Source organism: Macaca fascicularis, chromosome 6 (assembly GCF_037993035.2).
Source record: "Macaca fascicularis isolate 582-1 chromosome 6, T2T-MFA8v1.1".
Classification (NCBI taxonomy): domain Eukaryota; kingdom Metazoa; phylum Chordata; class Mammalia; order Primates; family Cercopithecidae; genus Macaca; species Macaca fascicularis.
This window is the reverse complement of record NC_088380.1, coordinates 83,934,177-83,957,587: the sequence shown is the minus strand read 5'-3', so window position 1 is coordinate 83,957,587 and position 23,411 is coordinate 83,934,177. Positions and strand designations below refer to the sequence as shown.

The window sequence follows — 23,411 nt, the reverse complement described above, 5'->3', positions numbered from 1 at the left end:
TCTTCAGACAAAACAGAGAATGCTGGATTGTTTGTAGATTATATTAAGGATTCCAGTGATTTCCAAGGTTGACTGAATCCTAGGAGTGTAGGGCGGTTACCCAGTCCTAAGATGATTTCCTGAAGAGCATCTTTACTCCTGGTTGTCCATCCTTATTCATTGTTCCTGATTCTAGAGAGCCATGTGGCCACTGAACATAGCTCAGCACCACTTCTGGGAAAACATTTAAATGGCATGGTCTTGCTGATGAAAAGATGTCCGAACTACAAAGTTCCATGAAAGCAGATGGTCCACATTTTTAGCTGCCATCTGGTTGAATGCTCTGGATATTTCATGTGCCCATTTTTTGCATCACATGCCATTACATTACCTTTAATTCTTTTTAAAAACATCTAGTTTCAATTAAGTATAGGCTCACAGGCAGTTGTAAAATAAATGTACAGGGATGTTTCTTCCAATTGTAACATCTACTGTAACTACTGTATGATATTAAAACCAGGAAAATGACATTGGTACAAACCACAGAGTTCATTCAGATTTCACCAAATTTGGGTCTGGGTCTATGTCTGTTTCTCTATGTCTCTTTTTCCTTATAAGGTCACCTTTATTAGGCTGTTATCACGCTGCTACAAAGGAATACCTGAAACTAATTTATGAAGAAAAGAGGTTTAATTGACTCACAATTCCATAGGCTGTACAGGAAACATGGCTGAGGGGGGTCTCAGGAAACTTAAAATCATGGTGGAAGGTGAAGGGAAAGCAGGTACGTACCATACAGCTGGAGCAGGAGGAAGAGAGAGAAGGAGGAGATGCTACACATGTTCAAACAACCAGGACTCATGAGAACTCATTATCATGAGAATAGCAAAGGGGGGAATCCCTCCTTGATCCAATCACCTCCCACCAGGCCCCTCCTCCAACATTGGGGATTACAATTTGACATGTGATTTGGGCAAGGACACAAATCCAAACCATATCAGTCACCAATCATTGGATTTGGAGTCCATCCTAATCCAGTATGATTGGGTTGTTTTCTTGTTGTAAGTTTTAAGAGTTATTTGTATATTTTGGACCCAAGTCCTTTAACAGATACATGTTTTGCAAATTTTTTTCTCCCAGTTTGTGGCTTCTTGTCATTCTCTTAATAGGAAATGTTGTATTTTTATTATCAATTGTATATATTTCTTTTCTGTTGACACTTGCTCTCTGACCCACTGATTACGTAGAAGTTTGTTAATTTCCAAGTTTTTGGAGATTTTGCTGTTGTCTTTCTATTATTGATTTCTAGTTTAATTCCAGCATAGTCAAGTAATACATTCTGCATTATTTCATTAAAAACTTTTGTTGAGGTTTGCTTTATGACTCATAATAGCCTATTTTGGTGAGTGCTATATAGGCTCTTAAAAATAATGTATGTTCTGCCGTCGTTGGGTGGAACATTCTATAAATGTCTATTAGATCCTGTTGTTTAATTCATCTATATCTTTGCTTATTTTTTGTCTAATAGTTCTATCAATTGCTGAGTGTTGGGTATAACTATAGCTTATATGTTACAGTTAAAATTATGGATTTGTCTATTTCTTCTTTCACCTCTATCAGTTTTTGCTTCATGTATTTTGAAGCACTGTTGTCTGGTGCACACATTTGGGATTAATATGTTTTCTTGTGGACTGATCCATTTATCATTATGTAATGTCCTTCTTGTCTCTAGTAATTTTCTTTTCTCTGAAGTCTACTTGATCTGATATATACACACACATATATATATACACACACATATATATACACACACATACTACTTTTTTTTTTCCTGATTAGTGTTTGCAAGGTATAACTTTTCTATCCTTTTAGGTTCCATCTACCAATGTCATGTTTGAAGGAAGTTTCGATGGAGAGCATACATTTGGCTTAGGTTTTTTACCCACTCTGCCAATTTCTGTCTTTTAATTGGTGTATTGAGATCAATTTTACATTTAGAATAAGTCTTGGTATTTTAGGATTTAAGCCTGCCATTTTGTTACCTGTTTTCTGTTTATTCTCAACTTCTCATTTCTCTGACTACCTCCAACCTATCACTCCCCTGCTGGCCCCTTGCCTTCTTGTGGGTTACTTGGACTTAAAAAAAATTTTTATTTATTTATTTATTTGATTTATTTGATTTATTTAGTATTTCTGAGTATATCACTTGTACAGTTCTCTTAGTGGCTACTCTCAGTATTACAATATACATATTTAACATCATAGTCTATTGGTATATTGGGTTTCACCACTTTGAGTGAAGTGCAGAAATAAGGCTTCATTATTTCCATTATTTACTTCCATTACAAGGTCCTTTTTTCCACCTAAGACCCTTTACAAACTTCACTTTTTAAGTATAATTGTCCTATTTCCTCAACATAAATTGAGCACAATGTCGGATGATAATATTATCATTTTGGTTTCATTCAATTCTTTTTCACACAAAAGACAGCAGGTTTACTATGCCAGAGGAGCAAAATGAATCCCTAACAGTATATATCATGGCCTGATCACCTTCACATAGCTACCAAATACATGAACTTGGCTTTTTATGCTTCTGGGTAACAAAGACGAAGCCATACAACTGTACAAGTTTAGCTAGACGTCAGGATGGTTGAGCCCCCATCATGCTGAAGCTACAGAGTTCATCTTTCAATTCCTGGGGCAATTCCTAGGGTCTCATTCCTCTTCTATCATCCTGAGGACCAACTTTTAAGTGGTACGAAAATCTGGATTTCCAAATACAACTTTTAACATAATTGGTAAAATATAAATTGACCTTGTTACATTCTGGGGCCAACTTCATTTCCATTTAAAAAAACTGAATGAATATTTAAAGAATATCTGTTTAAAGAGGCACCTAATCATTAGCCTGTCCATGGCTCTCCCTTGATTTAGGCTTTAATACTAATTTACATTTGACTTTTACCACTGTCAGCAATGCTCCCATTTACTTTTTACTAACCCCTGATATAGTCTCTAAATTATTCCCTTTTTTTTGTGACAAAGTCACTCTGTCACCCAGGCTGGAGTGCAGTGGTATGATCTCAGCTCACTGCAACTTCTGCCACCTAGGTTCAAGCGATTGTCTTGCCTCAGCCTCCTGAGTAGCTGGGATTACAGGCGTGCACCACCACATCCAGCTAATTTTTTTTTTTTTTTTTTTTTAAAGTAGAGATCATGTTTTACCAAATTGGCCAGGCTGGTCTGGAACTCCTGACCTCAAGTAATCCTCAAGTGGTCTGCCTGCCTTGGCCTCCCAAAGTGCTAGGATTACAGGTGTGAGCCACTGTGCCCACCTGTCTTTTTAAATCCCCAATCTCTTTCTCTCAGGCACTTTTTATTTGTTTTCTAATGTAATAGGGAAATCTGAAGGTAACTGATTTGATCTACTCAGCACCCCATAGTTCCCCTTGAAACTTCCTCCAGTGTCAGAAAGAGATCATGTCTCTCATTTTCAATGCCAGCCCCACTGCTCAAGCTCTGGATCTCAGCCTCAACTCTTAGGCAATTCCTAGGATCTCATCCTTCTTCTCTCCAGCATCTTCAGACTTTTACTCACTAATAGCCAATTTTGTCCTCATATGTGTGTAGATTCACCATATCATCTCTTTCAAAACCTTTGAGTCTTTCACTCCTGTCCCATTTCTCTTTTTCCTTTATCAGTCATATTTCTGATGCTTTTAGACCTGTCCTTATTGTTTATACCCTTTTCTCCAGTAATCCCTTGCCACTGGATTTATAACAACCTCCTCTATCAAATATGCTCCGCAGAAGGGTGCCAAGTGACCTTCCTCCAATAATATTCAGCAGCATTTTCCATAACACTTTTACTTTATGTAATACAGTTTATGGGTTTATAAAATGCTTCTTCTTATAATGTCCATGTAACAATAGCTGTCTACCTCCCATCCTTGACTACGTAAATCCACTAATATTGTATTTGGACTTTTACTTGTCTTTACTTTCTCAAAACTACAAATTCCCATGCCTTCCAATTCTGGTTCTCAAGTTAGTCAATCAATACTCTCCCTGAGCAGTCTCCAGCTTATAACCAAACCCAGCATTCGTTTACTCATCTTCAGATTCCTTGCCATAGTCAGTCCCATTTCTATACCTTCACTCATATAGCACAGCCCACATGCAATGCCTTACTCTGTGCCAATCTAAATGCAATGTACCCACCCTTCGAGATCAGCTAGCATTTTACTTCTCTCATTAGACCTTTGCCAAGCATTGCAGTACATTCAGGTCTTTGTCTAAAACCATATTAGACTTGTCTTCTTGACAAAAATGGTACTTCCTAATAGTCTCTAGTTAGTTCAAATACGTGGGCCTTGTTTCATCAACTGTGCCTCTTAAAGCTTGAATGTAAGTTTTCGCACAATCATGGCTCACAGCAATCTTCTCCTGGGTTCAAGCGATCCTTCCACCTCAACCTCCCAAGTAGCTGAGACTATAGGCACACACCATCATGCCCAGCTATAATTTTTGTGTTTCTGTTGAGACAAGGTTTCATCATGTTGTCCAAGCTTGTCTTGAACTCCTGGGTTCAAGCGATCCTCCTCCCAAAGTTCTAGGATTACAGGTGAACATGAGTTTTTATTCCCTGATAGCCTTGCAGTGTGCTAGGCATACAGAAGCTGCTTAATAAATTTGTTTAACAGTGTAATACTAAAAAAAATTATTTACATAAATAATAACAGTAATATCATGGCATTGATAGCTCCACTTTGAGTGAAACTGGGCTTTTTAATGGACTACACAGGAGGCTGCATGAGGCAGTATGACACAGTGGTTAGGAGTAAAAACTCTGAAGCCAAAACTGCCTGGGTTCAAATCTTGGTTCTACCACCTACTGGCTATATGGGTACTGATATTTTCTTCTGTTCTCAAGGAGGGACACAAAGATGTTAGTTAACCTTAGGAAGGTACCTGTGTCATGAAATCATTATGGAGATCAAGTGAGTTATGTTAGATACTTGAAGCAACTTCTGGCATGTAGAAATTGCTCCATAAATGCTCCATAAATTGCTCCATAAATTATTAAATGTTCATTACACATAAAATGATAGCATCTCAGAGATAAAATAGCTTTTGCTTTATAAATGAATGAGCAGAGGTATCAATGCAAAATGATTGGCTCAAGCGCATATGGCTAATCAGAGGCCAAGTCAAGAACTCAGCTCTCCCGATTTCTATTCAGTGTTTGTTCTTTCCCCTCCTTAAGGATTTTATATCTGAACACAAACTACAGAATATTCAAGTTCAAAGGGATATTTAAGACTTTACAATTTAACTTTCCCATAAGGGACCATATACTGCACCATCACTTGTCACAAACCTTTCATCTTTCCCAACAGCACCATTTCCCAGATTATTAATCATCCAGACAAAAAGAGCCTAACAAACCTTGCACGGTGGCCCCCAAGTTAAGAAACACACGAAGGATGGGTATGGATGCCAAGGTCAGGTTGCCTGAGTTCAGATGACTATCACCAGATGAAACCATTTTTAATGATCATCTTTTGAAAAATAAGATTTCTTTTTTTGGGGAAAACATTGTCTGGGATACTCATTATAAAGCTGTGATTCAGGCCATCCCACACAAACATGGATGTTTTGCAGATAGTATTCTTCCCGGTAGGAATCTGAAATTATGATTTTGATGAACTCTGAACAATACTCTAAAGCAGCCAGGAAAAGGCACAGGAGCCAACTAACCATACCAGGCATAATTTCTGAAGGTTTCAATTTTCTGTGTGGTTCTCTGCAACAGTATTCAGCCTGTTTGTGCAATTAGCTATGTTAGAGTTTTTAAATTCAATCTAACAGATACAGACTCTCAAGAGGAACTGCAGCAATAAAAGATTGCTATTATCTATGCACTAATAAACATGTGTGTAAGGATTCTTTCATCAGATGCAATGACATGCTATTCTGGTCTCAATTTGACACTAAGGAAAGAGATTTAATTTCTCTTCAATGCAAATGAAATCACTGTATGTAGCAGCAGCAGTACAGAGAAAGGCCAAACTGAGTAACTGTGTTACGTGTCCACTAAGAATGTTCATACACTCCTCTCAGTCCTGCTACAAACAAGGCTCAGGAAATCCACATTCTTTCTGTATTATTGTTTTAAATGCCTCATTGTAGAATATGGACCTTGAGCTTTACGGCTTAGGATTTTTTTTTTCTTTTTCTCTGCCTTGCCTTTGTCAGTCTATGGCTTGGCATTTTTAACCCTCAAAACAGGGAGGTTCCATTACAATCTAAAAGTTGAATTACTTTACTTTCTTTATACTGAAGACTCAACAGATAGTCTCCACTGATCACACAGAGAATGCATTGTCCCTCCTTTGTGTTTCTGTAGTATTTTGCTTATATTTCTAACACCACTCGTGATTATCTGACTTGTTACACCTTGGTGTGTGTATGTCTCCTTTGTGCACTGTAAACTCCTGAGGACAGAATTCATGTTTTATATATTTCTGTATTGTTCCAGAGCCTGATGATGTCTAAGACATAGGGCCTGCTCAATAAATGTTTCAATAGCTTTAATGGTACATATGTTACACATTTTCCAGTTATACAATTATTATTAATTCTCATTTCTGATATATCTCTTTTTCATTTCTGAGAACTCTTGTTTTTGAAACACGTAAAAAAGACTTTAGCAGGCTGGCACTGTAATTTAGATGACTATGTAAACAGTAAGGGAGTGCCTAGCAATTATTTGTTGAATAGTAATTTTATGAAAAGTTGCAGAGGTTTCTTTTGAGTTTTAGTTTTTAAGAAGACTCGACCATCTCAGTGGGATAGAGGAAAGAACTCAGAGGCATGACTGGGAGGGTATCGAAGAAAGACTACTGTGCTTTCTAGAAAAAAGACCCAGCACCCAAGTTCTAACTCTGAGACCCAGTCATACATTTGGATCACAGCATTTCCAAGACCAAAATTTCCTCTTTAATAGTTTTTCTGAGAAATTGTCAGGTTTAACGTCAAGAAATACTTAGTCCATGCTCATTAGGCCCACAAACATGACTAGCTACAGGATTCGCGGGGCCCAGCCCAGAATAAAAATGCAGAGCCCCTTGTTCAAAACTTAAGAATTTCAAGACAGTGACTGAAGAGCATCAGCCAAATGAGGAGTCCTTTTAAGCATAGAGCCTTGTGTGGCTGCACAGGTCCCACACCTATGAAGCTAGCCCTCTTCTGTGAAAGACAAAAGGTTTGTAGCTAGGGAGAGAAGCTACAATTCAAGTATGCACAAGGGGCTGCAGGAACCCAGAGCTCCTAACTTTGTAAAAGCATCACTGGGAATGTGAGTTAAACTCATTTTTGAGGGAGAAGTTGCATAGGGAAGAAAGATATTGCAGATAGAAGGACCTGCACTGAAGGTGGGCAGAATTTACCTGACATTCAGAAATACTGTAACTTTTAAGCAGGATGGTGCCAGTGAACATGAGGGTGAGAACAGACTGAGGCTGGAAAGGTAGGCAGAGACCATATATATGGGAAAAGGGGTTGAACAATTACTGAGTGCCTCCTGTGTGCCAAGTTCTTTCCCTCCATGACATTTTAAACACCACAATCTTGTAAATACTGAGTCATCCCTATTTTACAAACAGTTAATTTAGGCATCACACAGATTTAATGTTCAAAGGGCTTGGAACACTCTAAGGATCTAACAAATATTAATATTTGAAGAATTACTGGTGGGTCTGTCTGACTTAAGGTGCAGAACTCTTACCCTTTAGGCCAACCTTCTCCTAAGAGTTCTTTCTAATCCCTCCAGTCATTCTCTCCCCCATCTCTCAAGAGCCCCCAAACTGCCCTTCTCTCCCTTCGCCACGCCCCCGCGTTTCCACGTGCCGGAAATTAGGTGGCAAATTACTTCCGGGATAGTAAAGGTCGGCCCCCGCAAGATGGCGGCCCCCTTGGAACTCAGTTGCTGGGGAGGTGGCTGGGGGCTCCCATCGGTTCACAGCGAGTCCCTGGTGGTGATGGTGAGGCCGCCTCACGGGCCAGGGCGCGGGAAGAAGGGGCGGGGCTAGAGGCGAGAGGCTGACTTGCCCTGGTTTCCCGCTGCGCTGCGGGGTCCAGGAGGGCCGGGCCGCTGCACGCTGCATCGCCCCGGGCTCCCTCCCACCAACGAGTCCCCACCTAGCCTGTACCCCCGCCGAAGGCCGGCGGAAACGTCAAGGCTTCTCCGCTTGACTCCCGAGTTTTGTCTGCCTCACAAAGCTGTCTGGGCGGTGAAGTGAAACCCCAAAGAAGGGGGCGCGCCCTCCCTACTCTGCGTCCCCAGGACCTTTTGGGGAGCAAAGTCCCCGAAAGCCGGGTGGCTGGCGGCCCCGTGCCTACTTGAGATCACGGGGAGGGATGCGGCCTCAAAATCAGTCGCCTTCTGCCTTTGGGGGTGGGGCTGTGAAGTAAAGCTGCTCTGCAGCTTTGCGTTACGCACTTGGTCTAAAATGTTTGATTGCAAACTCTGTTTCAGGCTTATGCCAAATTTTGTGGTGCACCCTTGAAAGTCAATGTGATAGATAACACCTGGAGAGGTTCAAGAGGTATAGTGTAAACCTTTACACTCCCCTTTCTGTACTGTTTTTTTTTTCTTCTTGTATTTAAAGCTGTGAGGTATATAGCTATAATATTAAGGATTTAGTTTCTTACCGTGACCTTGGCTCTGTGTTGTTTATGATTTGATCATTCTGAGTAATACCTCAAAGTGCAAGCCAAATCACTGGAAATTATGAGAAATGAAAATGTTCTCTAGAACCGCTCTTTGTGAAACAGCAAAAAAACCAAGACAAGCTTACTCATTTTTTCCCCTCTAAATGTGCATCTGCTATAGTTTTTAGGGTATTGCAATCTCTTCAGAGGAAATCACACTGTGTCCTTGTATGTAAACTGTCTTTTGATTATAGGCGATGTACCAATTTTGACAACTGAAGACAACATGGTTTCTCAGCCAGCAAAAATACTAAACTTTTTAAGAAAACAGGTGGGTGGTTCACTTTGAAGAAGTAGATGAGTAGATTGTTGATCCCTGCATGTCGGGCTTTTTTTTTTTTTTTTGCCAACTCATTAGACAATTGGAGATACCTGGGATAAGTTTTAAAAACAGATTTGAGAATCACTGCTCCAAAGCATGAGTTCTGTGATTTGAAAGTCATATGAAGAGGTAGTCAATTTATATTTTAATAACCTTTGAATTTTATTGAAATTTGTATGTAAGTAGATTTAATGTAGCCATTTTCACTATTACACTTATTGATAGGATTGTCTATTTTGTCACATAGTTGGTACATATTTTGTGCTGAGCATGACATCTGAGTTCTCACCAACTAGCAACTATATTATTTTTAAAAAGCTCTTATAGCAGTTTTATGGAATAATGTATCTAAATGTTTTAACAGTAGAGAGTTGTGTATCCAAAATGTTTAAACATGTAAAGATTTATATAAATGCAAAAGTTATTTGTTTTGCCAATACTGTGCTTAAAAAAAGTTGTGTCAATAACATTTTGAACTTTTATAAATTGGAAGGTTTTTTCTTTTTCCATGGGGAGAAACACAGCCAACTGGAACTGTTTCCTTCTTGTTAAAAATAATAGTTGCTTTTATTAAGTTTGTACTACATGCCATGCACTGAACTAGGTCATTAACAAGCATGAAAATAATAGTAGTTAATATTATAACATTTATTGACCATATTGCGTATGTGATGCCGTGCTAAGAACTTTTATGTGCATTAAGCAATAGGTTTCACTGGATTTGTATTTCTCTTTCTCCCATTTTAATACCACATTTGCTATTTGTGAGGAAAAATACGAATCCTGATTTGATTAGTTTTACTGTTTTGGGGCTGCTCTTTGACTTCTGAGTTTTGTTTTTTTTTTAAATAGAAATATAATGCTGATTATGAACTCTCAGCAAAACAAGGAGCAGATACATTGGCTTACATTGCTCTCCTTGAAGAGAAGCTTCTCCCTGCAGTGGTGAGTGTTCTTAAATATTACAGTATTTTAGTGGCCTAGTTGCAAATGTACATAGTCTGTTTAGAAGAAAACCAATGAGAAAAGTCTTAAGAGAAAATTTTACTTATATGTTAATCTTAATTCTTTCATATTACTGTGAAACTGGATTCTGTTAGGCATTCAACTAGTATGTGAAACAACAAAGTAAAAGAAAATGTCATGTTGGAAATCCTTTGTGGGAGATGGATCTTTTTGCTGCATGTATAGAATTGGGTATAATTCATTCATTCAACAAATGTTTATTGAACACCTGCTATGTGTCAGACCTTGTTCTGGGTGCTTGGAATATAGCAGTCAACAAAACTCACACATTTTAAAATAATCTTGTTTTATCCCGAGTCATTCTAATTGGAAAACTTGTATGAAGTCACTTCATATAAAGGTATTTATGAAAAACTTTCATGTTGATTGAGTGATCTTTCTTTTAATAAAAGAACATCCTGGTAGTGTTTTTTTCTCTCCCTTTGCAGCTTCACACATTCTGGGTTGAGAGTGACAATTACTTTACTGTGACAAAGCCATGGTTTGCTTCACAAATTCCTTTTCCTTTGAGTTTGATCCTGCCTGGAAGAATGTCTAAGGGAGCACTGAACAGGATTCTCCTGACCAGAGGACAGCCTCCACTCTACCACCTCCGAGAAGTGGAAGCACAGGTATAGTGTGGATTATTCTTCAAGCAAGGGCCCTAGAGAGAAAGGATAAGAAAAATCGCAGACATGAGTTTATCTAGAGATGCCTTCCTCAAAAGTAGTTTTAGAGTATCTTTTCTACTTTTGAGATATAATTTCATCCTTATTAGATATACAGAGATGCCAAGGAGTGCCTAAATCTTCTATCAAACAGATTGGGAACATCTCAGTTTTTCTTCGGAGATACGTGAGTATTCCCTTAAAAATCATTTTGATATTTTGTGCACCTATATTCAGTGAGCAGCTATTTAAAGCAAGTCCTCTTATCTCTCCAAAAGATGAGTTTTTCACTTAAAAAAAGAAAAGATTTAGGCCAGGTGCGGTGGCTCATGCCTGTAATCCCAGCAAGGCAAAGGTGGGCAGATCACCTGAGGCCAGGAGTTCAAGACCAGCCTGCCCAATATGGCGAAACCCCGTCTCTACTAAAAATACAAAAAATTAGCTGGGTGTGGTGGTGGGTACCTGTAATCCCAGCTACTTGGGAGGCTGAGGCAGGAGAATCGCTTGAACCTGGGAGGCAGAGGTTGCAGTGAGCTGAGATCACGCCACTGCATTCCAGCCTGGGTGACGAGAGCGAAACTCTGTGTCAAAAAACAAAACAAAACAAACAAAAAAATTTAATGGGCTTTTATTATAGGAAACTTTTTCTACCAGTGATAATCTAACATTGACTTAGTAGGCTGCATATGTGACTTTAAAACATCTAAGACTGTTCCCACTCTGCTTCCCGTCTATTTAACATTTGTGAGTGAAAATGAATCTATGACAATTTCATTTTCTTCTAAATAGTTAGAGTCTAAGCTACTCAATGAGTAAAACCTTAGTTGCATCATTTTTATAAACTAAAATGGATAGTAAACCTTTTAAGAGACTGTATTGTATAATTCAGAATTGAGAATTTTGAAAAAAAATTAAACACCATCCCAAGTTAATATTTTCTTAGATGCTTTAAAAAATCCTTAATTTAATATTTTCTTTTATTTATTTATTTTATTATTATTATTATTATTTTTGAGATAGAGTCTCACTCTTGTTGCCCAGGCTAGAGTGCAGTGGCATGATCTTGGCTCATTGCAACCTCTGCCTCCTGGGTTCAAGCAAGTCTCCTGCCTCAACCTCTCAAGTAGCTGGGTTTACAAGTCCTTGCCACTACGCACCGCTTTTTTGTATTTTTAGTAAAGACAGGGTTTCACCATGTTGGTCAGGCCTATCTCAAACTCCTGACCTCAAGTGATCTGCCCGCCTTCATCTCCCAAAGTGCTGGGATTACAGGCATTGAGCCACTGCACCCGGCCTTTAGGTAATTTTGTCTTATGTGCTTAAAAAATTCTTAATTTATTTCTAGGCCTTCTACCTTGGATGCCTATGTTTTTGGTTTTCTTGCACCTCTTTACAAAGTACGGTTTCCTAAAGTTCAGCTACAAGAACATCTGAAACAGCTCTCCAACCTCTGTCGCTTTTGTGATGACATCCTGAGCAGTTATTTTAGGCTTAGTCTTGGAGGTAAGCTGGCTCTTCTTCAGCTAATACTTGTTTGCTTATTCTCTTATGTATGTATAAGCAAAATCCACTACTTATTTTAATTTTAAAAGTTTGTGTATTGTCTTTAAATAGTGGTTGATAACACTTCAAGGATTTATATTTTTCTGACTTCATTTTTATTCTCACATTAGTTTTTATTTAAATAGAGAAATAGATATTTGCCTTTTATCTGTTCCTCTGGATTTTTACATTTCTTGCTTCTTGTTCTTTAAATATTACCCCTTTGAAGTGGGTCATGTTCTTCTAAAAGGTTAAAACCACAGGTATTAAGTCTTTGCTGAAAAAGAGTATTTATCCGAATGCAAAGGGACAATTACTTTAAATGATTCTTACCTGCTGCTTCTAGCATTTTCCTGCATGAACAGAAATCAGCAGCAGATTGATTTTGGTGAGGTACACTCCCATGATTCCACTACTTGAAAACTGATTGCATCAGAATGGAGGTATAGTAAATAGAGGGCACCTGTTACTTAGGATGTGCTTCGTTGAGAGAGTGGGGCCTTGTGCTTAAGTGATTCAGATACTAAATTTCTATTGGGAGGGTTGGCTGAAATTGTCCTTTTAAGAAACAGGTTATAAAGATAGCTGGCTTAGGTGGACAGCTTATTATTTTATGGTGGGTTATGTGTTCTGTATACAGGAAGGGGTTAGTAGTTTGGGAGTCATGAAATTAAGTAATGTTCAACCTTGTTAACTTGGGAGCAGTGGTTAGCAAACCTGATTATTTGACAGATAAAAAATCTTGGGTCCTATTCCAGACTTACTAAATTAGAATCTTTTAGGCATCAATCCTATGAATTTGTATTTTTAAGTTCTTCTAAATACTTTGGATGTCTGGTGGGCAACTTTTTGGGAGTTACTGCCTTGGAAAACTATCCAGATAGTTGTGACCAAAGACCTATTTGAAATGGGTGCAAGAAAGGAATAGCTTAAACCTGAGAAGGAAATGAGGACTACTGTGCTTTTTTTTTTTTTAAATACTAATTATTGTGGCCAATTGCAGAACACTTGGTTAGCATTGTCTACTTAGCGGACAAATTTTCGTCCATTTTGCTCAGGGTTTAATTTTGGAGCATTCAAATCCCTCTCTTCGCCTTTAAACCCAGAATGGTTTTCCTCTTTGCCTTTTTTGGGGAGGGTGGGGCACTGGACAGGGTGGGTAGACTCAAAATTCTTTCAATCTAAATAGCTTTAAAGGCTTTAAAAATTTCCTGTCTTTCTCTGATTTCTGTCCTGGCTTCTTAGGCATCTCTCCAGCTGGACAAGAAACGGTAGATGCAAATCTTCAGAAACTCACACAACTTGTAAATAAGGAATCCAACTTGATTGAAAAGGTCAAGTCTACTTCAATCATTTTGTCATAGCTTAGTATTTTCCTTTCTGTAGCTAATATTGTCATTTGGGTCACACATTAACTGTACCCTTTTAGTTTTTTTATAGAGTTTATTTTTCAGAAAACTGTTCAACTATACTTTCACTAAAGTTGTATGTAACATAGTGTTTTGAAGCCAGTAGTGGCCTGATTGGGGAAAGATCAGATAAGAGTATTGGGTTTACTTTTGCCACACAATTAGTACCCTTTAAGCTAGGAAATTCAAAAGATTTGCTTTAAAAAAACAAAGCAAAAAGACTTCTTGCTTGCATGTCTGCCTCTCTGTCTCTTAAGTTAATGTTTCTTAAGATTGTAAGCACCGGGCTTATCCTTTCTTATTAACAGCACCGTAATGTTCTTTTCTTCTTTCCACATGAAAGTTTTATTTTTTCTCCTTCTTGTTCTTCTCTGCTGTAGATACAGTATGTGGTTTTTCACCAGTGTATATATTTTGCCACTTGGGGTGTTCTTTTCATGAGAGAAACACTTAGGAACTGGGTAGGGGAGAGAGCCAACAAAGGGAATTTCAAGGGCGATTCTAGTAGGAAAAATACAAAGAGGTTACATATTTTTTCCCCAGTAACTGATAAGCTTGCTTTTTTTTTTTTTTTTCCTGATACAAATAGTAATACTTACTGTTTTACAAACTCATAGGGCAGTGAAGCCTGAGGCCTGATGATACTGGCTAACAGTTTTTGAGGTCCAGCACTGTGTTATTTGAGCTTGATGTGGGTTACCTCATTTAGAACTGATCCACTGTTTAGAAAACCACTGGATTAGATGTAAAGAATTTATCTTTCTTTTTGCCTAATGTCCTAGCTTCCTTTGGTCTACATACTCTCAGCTTTAAAAAGCTGGTCTTTTTTGATTGGAATACAGGTCATTTTCATTGAGGCAAAGAAGTATAGTTGAAAGAATAATAGTTTTGGAATCAGAAGACCTGGGTTCAAGTTTCAGCTCTCATACTAGCTTGTGACATGGGGCAAATCACTTAACCTTACGGAGTCTCGGTTTGCTTATCTATACAACAGGGAAGGTCTGTGTCTGCATTTTCTTCATAGCGTATTGGGAAGATCAAATAAGATATTGTACGTGAACATAGTTTGCAAACTGGAGCTTAGTGTAACAGTATCGCTTTTACACTTACTATCAGAAGATCTCTTTAAGTTATGCTATGGTTGAGTTCAGTAGAATATTTATTTTTTGGAATTACTGTAATTCTGTGAAGGTATCAGGAATGAGCCACATTGCTGTTTACAGAAACTGAGTCAGCTGGTATTTGAGGTATGACATTTAGAATTCTTGAGATTATTTGTAAGAAAAAGATTTCTCTAGCAGCCCAGGAAACATATGGTTCTGTACTCTTCTAGGCTATAGTTTGGATGGGGAGGCCACAGTCCACATAAGTGGTGCCACAGCATTAGTCAGATGTATCTTTTGTACTTTCTACAGATGGATGACAATCTTCGCCAAAGCCCTCAGCTTCCTCCTCGGAAACTGCCAACACTTAAACTGACTCCAGCAGAAGAAGAAAATAATTCCTTCCAACGGCTTTCACCCTGACAGTAGTCATGGTTTGTGGCCAAAGTCAAATGATTGTTGCAGTAATCTCTTACACCAAGTGTGTGAAGGCAAAAAGAAGATACCATAATAGGTATTAAGGAAGACTCTAAACCAAAAGGAACTTTCTATGACATCTATTTTTATTACTATTATTATTATTAGGAAGCTTGTATTCTAGCTTGGCACTGCATTTTTAATAACATCAAAGAGAATGCTAATTGAACTTGGTGGGTGGGGGGAAGAAAAACACATCGTACTGTATACAAAAAACTGCCTTAATCATGGCAGATTTTTGCCTTTGGTTCATAGGTTGCTGACCAAAAGCTACAATTCTGTTCTGAATGTGCACTCCTAATTTATTTGAGTTAATTTATTCAATTTATTAACTTAGTTTTCTTAGACCAGGCTGAATACCTAATGTGTGGCTCTTTGGCTGAGGCTTTTTACTTCTGTTTAGAAATTTGATGCCTATTTTAGGAACCAGAAAAAGATAAATTGCTTCAGTAGAAGAGACCATATTTAGCTTTAAAAAGTGATGAGGAACGTGCTTTTTAATTATGCTCTCATAAGTCTAATCTTTTGGGGGTTTAGTAGCACATAGATAAATATTAAAGGTGGTTACATATAATAACATCTGATAATACTCATTTCAGTATAACATTGGTCTTTGCTGATGTGTTCGATGTACGTTAGGAAGGGTTCTTTTAGTTTAGTTGGGCGAATGTGGCAGTTTTAGACCTATGTCTTTGTAGTACATCTTTAGTTGTATTTCTTGTATTAATTCCAGAAGAAGTGAATGTACTGGTCATCGTTACTATGCTAGGCTGTAAAATCTTACTGAAATTGCCCTCTTGTTAGATACTACTCAGGAGGAGCCCATGGCCAGGGTAGTAGAAATACTTACTGTGCATCTGGTCCAAGTTTTTTATGCTTGGCTCAGGCTAATATTCTTTCATAAGATGCATATCATGTAGTCAGAAGCTTTCTGACAACCAATTATTTTCCATATGTTTCACTTACAGTCAAAGAATACAAAGGAACAATCAGAAATAGCAGCTTTTAACAAATATTTTCTATTTATTGGTTGCTGAACTGTTAAGGGATTTGCTGTGTGGTAATTTTACTTATAATAGAAACTTGTTTATTTTAGTGGTTGAGGTGCTTCTGTTGTCCTAAAACCACTTCTGAGGTTTTCAAAATGTAGAACCATGTTTTTGATTAGTGTCTTAAAAGATTATTGTGGTGCTCATGAAATCTTATCAAGTCCTGTAGGAACCCATATGTTAAGAAAACAAGCTTTGTAGTCAAAAGACTCATCTAATTTGAGCTGAGTGGAGCTCAGCTGTGTTTGACCCACATCCTCCCAATTTGTTCTGTATTTAGGTAGTTATTTATACAGGAGTCTTTAAGTCATTGTAAATATTTTTTCTTGAAAGTTTTAACTAAATGAGAAATAAGGTAGTCTTCAAAATCTTGGTCATCTGTTTGGATGTATTTAGGGAAAGTACCTCATGAGTTGCACATTACTTCTACAACAGGGTGTGTGTGTGTGTGTGTGTGTGTGTGTGTGTGTGTGTATTAGGCATCTTCAAAGGCAGGTTATTAGAGTGTGTGTGTGTGTGTGTGTGTGTGTGTATTAGGCATCTTCAAAGGCAGGTTATTAGAGTGTGTGTGTGTGTGTGTGTGTGTGTGTGTATTAGGCATCTTCAAAGGCAGGTTATTAGATTCCAGCAGTCTAAAATCTGATTCCAGCAGTCTGAAATCTAAATATTTTATATTGGAAATCATGACTGTGAGACTTTATTGTCCTCTGGGATGGATGTGTATTGGAGAAGGGTGATTAGCACATTCATCAGACATGTGTTTATGCTTTGGTCAAGGCCAGTCATTTTTAATTATGATTTATATCAGACCCTTCAAAAAGTATTTGAAATACATTACAGTTATAACATACATAACATATATATTACAAGCATATTACATGTAAAACAGGACAATTTAAAAATTTTTAATTTTAAAGAATTAAAAACATTAAAAAATTTAAATTAAAAAAATTAAAAATTTGCAGAACAATATCAACACTGACAGATTCTAAAATTAAGTGGTAAATTTAACTCCAAGTTTCTCTATGGGCAAAGTCAAAAGATAATGCTAGGTTATGTCAATTTTTCTTTCAATAAAACTGCTGATGTCCATTAGGAAGAAAAATGTGTTTAAAGTTTTACAGGAACGTGGAGCTCATGTTCTTCTGATATGTAGACTTTGATAAAGAAGCATACTGTAATATTTCATAACCCGAAATTTTAATCAAAAGAGGTCATTTTAGAATAACAAGTATTTGTCTTTTTTAGTAGAGGGAATGACTGTCAATATGATTTATTTGCTTTTGTGTCATCCCTACTTCAAACTGCCATAAGCCTTACATTCTCACTATAGTCCATAATGCTTCCAGATCACCTTTCCTAAGATGCAACATGCGATTTTAGTGAGAGTTTGTATGTTGGGTTACTTAGTTGAGCTATTTGTATATAAGCAGATGAGATGACAGGAAGCTGTAACTGAGCACAAAGTACTTTAGGGACCAATCACACATACAGGAAGCTCTTAGAAAAGAACTTTTTTTTTTTTTTTTTGAGACAGAGTTTCGCTCTTGTTGCCCAGGCTGGAGTGCAGTGGTGCAATCTCGGCTCACTGCAACCTCCGCCTCCTGGGTTCAAGCAAGTCTCCTGTCTCAGCCTAAGTAGCTGGGATTACAGGCATGTGCCACCACACCCAGCTAATTTTGTTTTTTTTTTTAATAGAGACGGGTTTCACCATGTTGGTCAGGCAGGTCTCGAACTCCTGACCTCAAGTGATCCACCCACCTCAGCCTCCCAAAGTGCTGGGATTACAGGCATGAGCCACTGCGCCCGGCCAAAAAAGAACATTTTGTCAATCTGAACAGAGCACAGACCATTTTTTCAGACTGAACAGACTGCTAGACCAGCCTGTTTTAGATAAAGTTTGAGTTCATTGGGATAAATGGCCCCAATCTTAAACAGAATACTGTGAGCCAATGCCTTTTGGAAGTGATGGTGGAGGATAATATGATTAAAGGGAACATGCTTGTGTTTATTTTTGTTGGTAGTATATGATTAGAAAAACTGGTCAGATAATTCCCATCAGATGAAGATCTTCCATGAACAAACTGCCATCAATCATCCATAAGACTGATTTTTTTTTTTTAAGGAACACTAAAGAAGCTGTAAAGAACATTGAAGGTGGTCATTCCTTCAAAACTGTGTTTTGACCACACAAAAGGTGGGCATTAACAAACCAAATTTCAACTTAAGTCTGTATTATTTTGGGGGTGCTGCAAGACTGGAGATTTTATAAAAGCAAGCATTTTTATTTCCGTTTATAATTCGTATTCATTCAATATTGCTAGATATATTAATGTGAAGGAATGGGGAAGCTTATTTCAATCAAAGCTAAAATTTTCAGAAGTCTGTAAAAATGGAAAAACACCATTGAAAGAGGCAGAAATAGGTAACGGAGATAGTATCTTAGAAAACCTGTTGGTTAAGGCAGTGATAAAAGTAGTATTTGAACTTGGTAGTGCTTCCTTACAATCTCCTCCAAAAATATGCATTTACCAGGCTTGTTACATTTTTTTGACAGTTTTTCATCAACTGTCAAAAACTTTAAACCTTTTAAAACCTAGATATAAATGCTTACATGTAAAGACAGGAAGCTAAGCAATGGGTACCTGGAATCTCTCTGAACTATTTTTATAACTTCTTGTGAGTCTAAGTATTTCAAAATAAAAGTGGTTTTAAAGTAAATTCATAGATTAAATGTATCATTATCTATATAAACTATGATTTAAAACTTTAATTTTCCAAACATAGTATTCAACTTAGTTGAATAAATATATGATAGAAGTTAAATACAATTTTTATTTCGTTCTTAAGAAAAACTCATGTTTGTAACAAATGACTTTATCTAAAGATCTATTTTGCCTTACCAGAAAAGAAAAAACCAACCTAAAACCAAAAACTCCTTTTCCCTAGGATGTCAAAAATGCTGTGACTTAAAATATCTAATTATATTTTTTTCTTTCTATGGTAGCGGGGTTTACTTCTGAGGATAAAATATTTTGAAAAAGTTCTGTCCCTTGACGTGGTAGTTCTCCTGTGCCTTGTACTTGTTCTCTCTACTTGTTCTCTCTCCAGATGCACAGTTTCACAAGATGCTCACCTTTAATGAAGAAGGTGTAGCTTTTCGTTTTAAGCTGTAATTGTCTTTGTCTTGATTTGGCTATTTTTATAACTGAAATCCTGAGCAACAGAGATAATTTGGGTGGTAATGATAGTCTTTTGTGTATGTTCTTGATGTTAAATGTTTTTTGCTGCCATTCAACTTTGTGGAATTTATGTTTACTTTTCAGTGTTTTCATATTGCTTAACCAGATTTTAAAGAAATTTTGTTGTTAGTTACGTGAAGTCAAAGGTCAGTAGGTCAGTAATCCCATTATCCTCAAACTTGAAGTTTCATTAGATGTTCAAAATGCTAATTTTCACAGAGATATAAGGATAAATTTGTTTTAGTTTTGTTTTGGTTCCCAAACTCTTGTTGGGGTATAGTGTTTGCTAGGAGCCCAGGTTACCTGCCCTGGACTTAGATTGTGATTGAAGTGGAGAGGTACTCTAGGAGTTTAAAAAGACACAAAATTATTTTTTTCCAGACTAGTTAATTCTGATAAGAATTAACATTCTTGAACAAAGGTATCAGAAAGGGTATCTCGAGTTGAAGGTTTGTGAATAGAAAGGGACATGTGATAGAAGATTATTCAGAACAAAATAGACAAAATAACAAGAGACAGGAAAATAAGTCTCTTTGTATCCTTATTAATCATATGAAATTATGCTATAATATTTTTTAAAAATCACCTTTTTGGTTCTGGGTGAAGCAGTTCCTAGCAGAGTGTTTTGTCAGAACATACTGTTAGGTGAATAGAGGGTTCTGTGGCCACGTAAGTGTGGGAAATAGTGGGTTAGACAAAATTGAGTTACTGTTGGCCTTTCAGACCTTTGATATGCTAATGTGCATTTTAAATCTCCGAGAAGCACCTCTATTTTATACATCATTTCCCTAATTTATTTTAATACGGATTTGTTTTTGTTTTTGTTTTTTTGAGATGGAGTCTTGCTCTTGTCGCTCAGGCTGGAGTGCAGTGGTGCAATTTCGGCTCAGTACAACTTCCGCTTCCCAGGTTCAGGCAATTCTCCTGCCTCAGCCTCCCAAGTAACTGGGATTACAGGTGCCCGCCACCACACCCAGCTAATTTTTGTATTTTTAGTAGAGATGGGGTTTCACCATGTTGACCAGGCTGATTTTGAACTCCTGACCTCAGGTGATTCTGCCTGCCTCACCCCCCAAAATGCTGGAATTACAGGCATGAGCCACTGCCCCCTGCTGGATTTTTTTTTAAAGTAGGTATCTTGTGGGATTTATGTTCTGAGAGATACACCTGAGGAAATGCTCCCCTACGGTGTTTTTGCTAGTTTATACTCATTGCAAAGGTTTCTTATCGTTGGGTGCCCCTCTAGCCAGTAGTAGTAAAATGGGAAGAGACAGGTCAAGACTTCCTTGGACCATGGTATTGAGAGGGGTATGGCTGTCGGCATAGATACCTTGGTTATTTAGGCATTTGTGAGGGAGGCCCCTGGCTATTCCAGCCCCTTTCCTCAGAATCCTAGTTGGCCAGGAGCAGCTATACAGGTGTCTGAACTGGTGGTTTGAGGACTACCCAGTTCCTAAGCATCCATGAGGCAGAAGGAACCAACTTGTATTTCCAGAACAACTTTACAAACCTTTTCTGGCTGTGCTTTAAAAGTGCCAAAAAGGCAAAGGATGTTTATGACATTGAAGTCACATACAAGCTAGTATGATACATATATCATAGAAAGCTTATAGTTGCTTCAGTGACAAAGCAAAGGAAGGTTAATATTTTCAAGTTTTGTTCATTACTGAAGACAGTCTAAGGTTCATAGTTTTCACTAAATTCTAAGCAGATTCTGTATCCTAAAACATTTAAACGTCACTAGGCCTGCAAGTTTGAGAGGGTTAGCTAAATATGTTTGATATCACTTCAGAGTCTAAAACCAGATTACTAATCATGTGTAAGGAAGCATTTTGTGTGTCTTTGCAATGTATACAATTGCATCATTTGGAACACCGTTTTGAGTGTGTATTTGAGAGAAAGCTCGCCTGTGGGTTTTGAGTTGTGGTGTAATGGTGAACATGTAGCCACATGAAAGGCCGTTGGATCTTTGTTCTGATTCTTCAGTCTTCTCGCAAATTCAGAGAAATGTCTTTTAATCATTTCGTTTACATATCCCAGATCCTTGGAAATCATGAAAAATAACTTGCCAGAGTTTGCATCAGCCCTCAATAAGTTATGAACCATAGAGAAGGTCATGGGGCCCTTCGTTCTTTGGACTGTTGGCTACTTCTGCAGTTCTGGCCTCCTTCTCTCTAGGAGGAGTAGTGTACTCAAGCTTTTAAGTTAAATGCATAAAAATGAGTTTTATTTCTCTTCTGACTTGGTTTTTAATTTTATGAAATGGGAGATGTTTTTCCATTTTTCTATTCATTTTGAAGTGGGAGTTTGAGGTGTTTGTAATGTCACGTTATTGTTCGGAAAGATTGACAGTAAAAAAGACAAGTAATATATGTATGTAGTATGCATATTAGTTTTGTCCCATCAAGCCTATCTTTGAATGGCAAACATTTTTAAAACATCTGTTCTAGTTGCACAACTACTCTAGCTTCATTATAAAGTAAACAATCTTAAAGTAAGCAATGTTGGCCATAATTGCAGTATTCTAGCCTTGCCGAGTGTGAATATATTTTACTCAGAGACTGTATAAATACACTAAAGTGGTGATGGTGATCAATATTGTAAAGAATTTATTCTGATAAATGAGAAACTGGATATAATGTCAAAATAGCTATTTTCTCAATAAAAATCTCAAATCTGACTGCTTATTAATTCTTGATTTAATGTTATTTATTCTTTGAGGTAAATCTTTTCATCGGGAAGAATTTTTTGGTGGTTGAATGTAGTTGTTCATGGCTGGGACTGAGCTATAGACATAGTGGGTTTTTAAAAAATGTCCATTTTTTTTGAGACAGTTTTGCTGTTATCACCCAGGCTGGAGTGCAATTGTGCGATCTCAGCTCACTGCAGCCTCCGCCACCCAGGTTCAAGCACTTCTCCTGCCTTAGTCTCCCAAGTAGCTGGGATTACAAGCACCTGCCACCATAATTTTTTTTTTTTTTAGGTGTTTCACCATGTTGGCCAGGCTGGTCTTGAACTCCTGACCTCAGGTGATCCACTTGTCTCGGTCTCCCAAAGTGCTGGGATTACAGGCGTGAGCCACCGTGCCTGGCCAAAAAATGTCCATTCTTTCTGTTATGCATTGAGACCACTTGTGCTCTTGCCACTCCGGGCTAAGGGAGGTTAGAGGTCTGTTCTCTAGGCCACCGGTTTGTGTAGGACCTCAGATGCTCACGCAACTTTGCAGGGTTATAGTTCTGTCATCCCTTCAGCTCTGTCAGTTTCTTGTAAATTATACCTTTTGCTCACCCAGACAGTACAGGGATAGTCCATTGTAATTGAATGGAAGATTTAACTGAGAAAAATAATCTAATTTTAGTTGGAGGGAAGACATTCAGGTTTTTTTACTGCTTTGTGTTTATGGGACAAAGTATATGCTTATAGAGAACCCTGTTATTTATAGCTGTAAGTTAAATAGGGCAAGTTCCCTGAGAGAATGGGTGTCTTCACTAGTAGAATTTTTAAAAATTGAGGTGTAATTTACCTATAGTAAAATGCATAGACCTTCCAAGTACAGCTGTGCAGGTATGTAAGTACTTTTCTCACATGAGAAGCCACCTACATCTTTGTCAATACTCCTTTCCCCAAAGAACACAAATCTTAATTACTTATGCACTTTGGGTTCCAGGTGAAAGCCCTTGGGTGGATTGAGGTGCTGAGTAGTGATCACTTGCTTGCTACAAAAGAACAAAAGAGGAGTTGCTGTTGTGGAATAATGGAATTCTTTTGCGGAGAGACACTACTTAGAGTCACAAAGCTGGGAACCATATGACAAAGAGCTTCAGAAATTTTGTTCTT

General features: G+C 37.7%; 1 protein-coding gene across 6 annotated transcripts; it reads left to right on the top strand.

Annotated features, from left to right (window-relative positions):
• The first annotated feature begins 7,919 nt into the window (after positions 1-7,919).
• On the top strand, positions 7,920-22,254 carry MTX3 (metaxin 3). Of its 6 annotated transcripts, none has more exons than XR_010587420.1 (10): positions 7,920-8,027; positions 8,522-8,591; positions 8,952-9,028; positions 9,932-10,024; positions 10,534-10,716; positions 10,863-10,939; positions 12,098-12,255; positions 13,540-13,628; positions 15,119-16,827; positions 16,946-22,254. XR_010587420.1 is itself a non-coding variant. In XM_015451635.3 (9 exons), exons 1-9 carry the CDS (start codon positions 7,947-7,949, stop codon positions 15,227-15,229), a joined length of 939 nt encoding a protein of 312 aa, XP_015307121.1. In that variant the 5' UTR covers positions 7,920-7,946; the 3' UTR covers positions 15,230-22,254. The 6 variants fall into 6 exon arrangements, 4 of the variants coding, with proteins under 4 accessions (XP_015307121.1, XP_005557321.1, XP_015307122.1 ...); XR_006698758.2 differs by lacking the exon at positions 16,946-22,254 and adding an exon at positions 12,641-12,737 and having other exon boundaries at positions 15,119-15,156; XM_015451635.3 differs by having other exon boundaries at positions 15,119-22,254.
• The last annotated feature ends 1,157 nt before the right edge of the window (positions 22,255-23,411 follow it).

Coding starts and splice junctions, on each gene's coding strand:
- MTX3 (XM_015451635.3), top strand. CDS start 7,947: ATGGCGGCCCCCTTGGAACTCAGTTGCTGGGGAGGTGGCTGGGGGCTC. Junction 9,029..9,931: donor TAAACTTTTTAAGAAAACAG/GTGGGTGGTTCA, acceptor TTTTTTAAATAG/AAATATAATGCTGATTATGA. Junction 10,717..10,862: donor TCCGAGAAGTGGAAGCACAG/GTATAGTGTGGA, acceptor CATCCTTATTAG/ATATACAGAGATGCCAAGGA.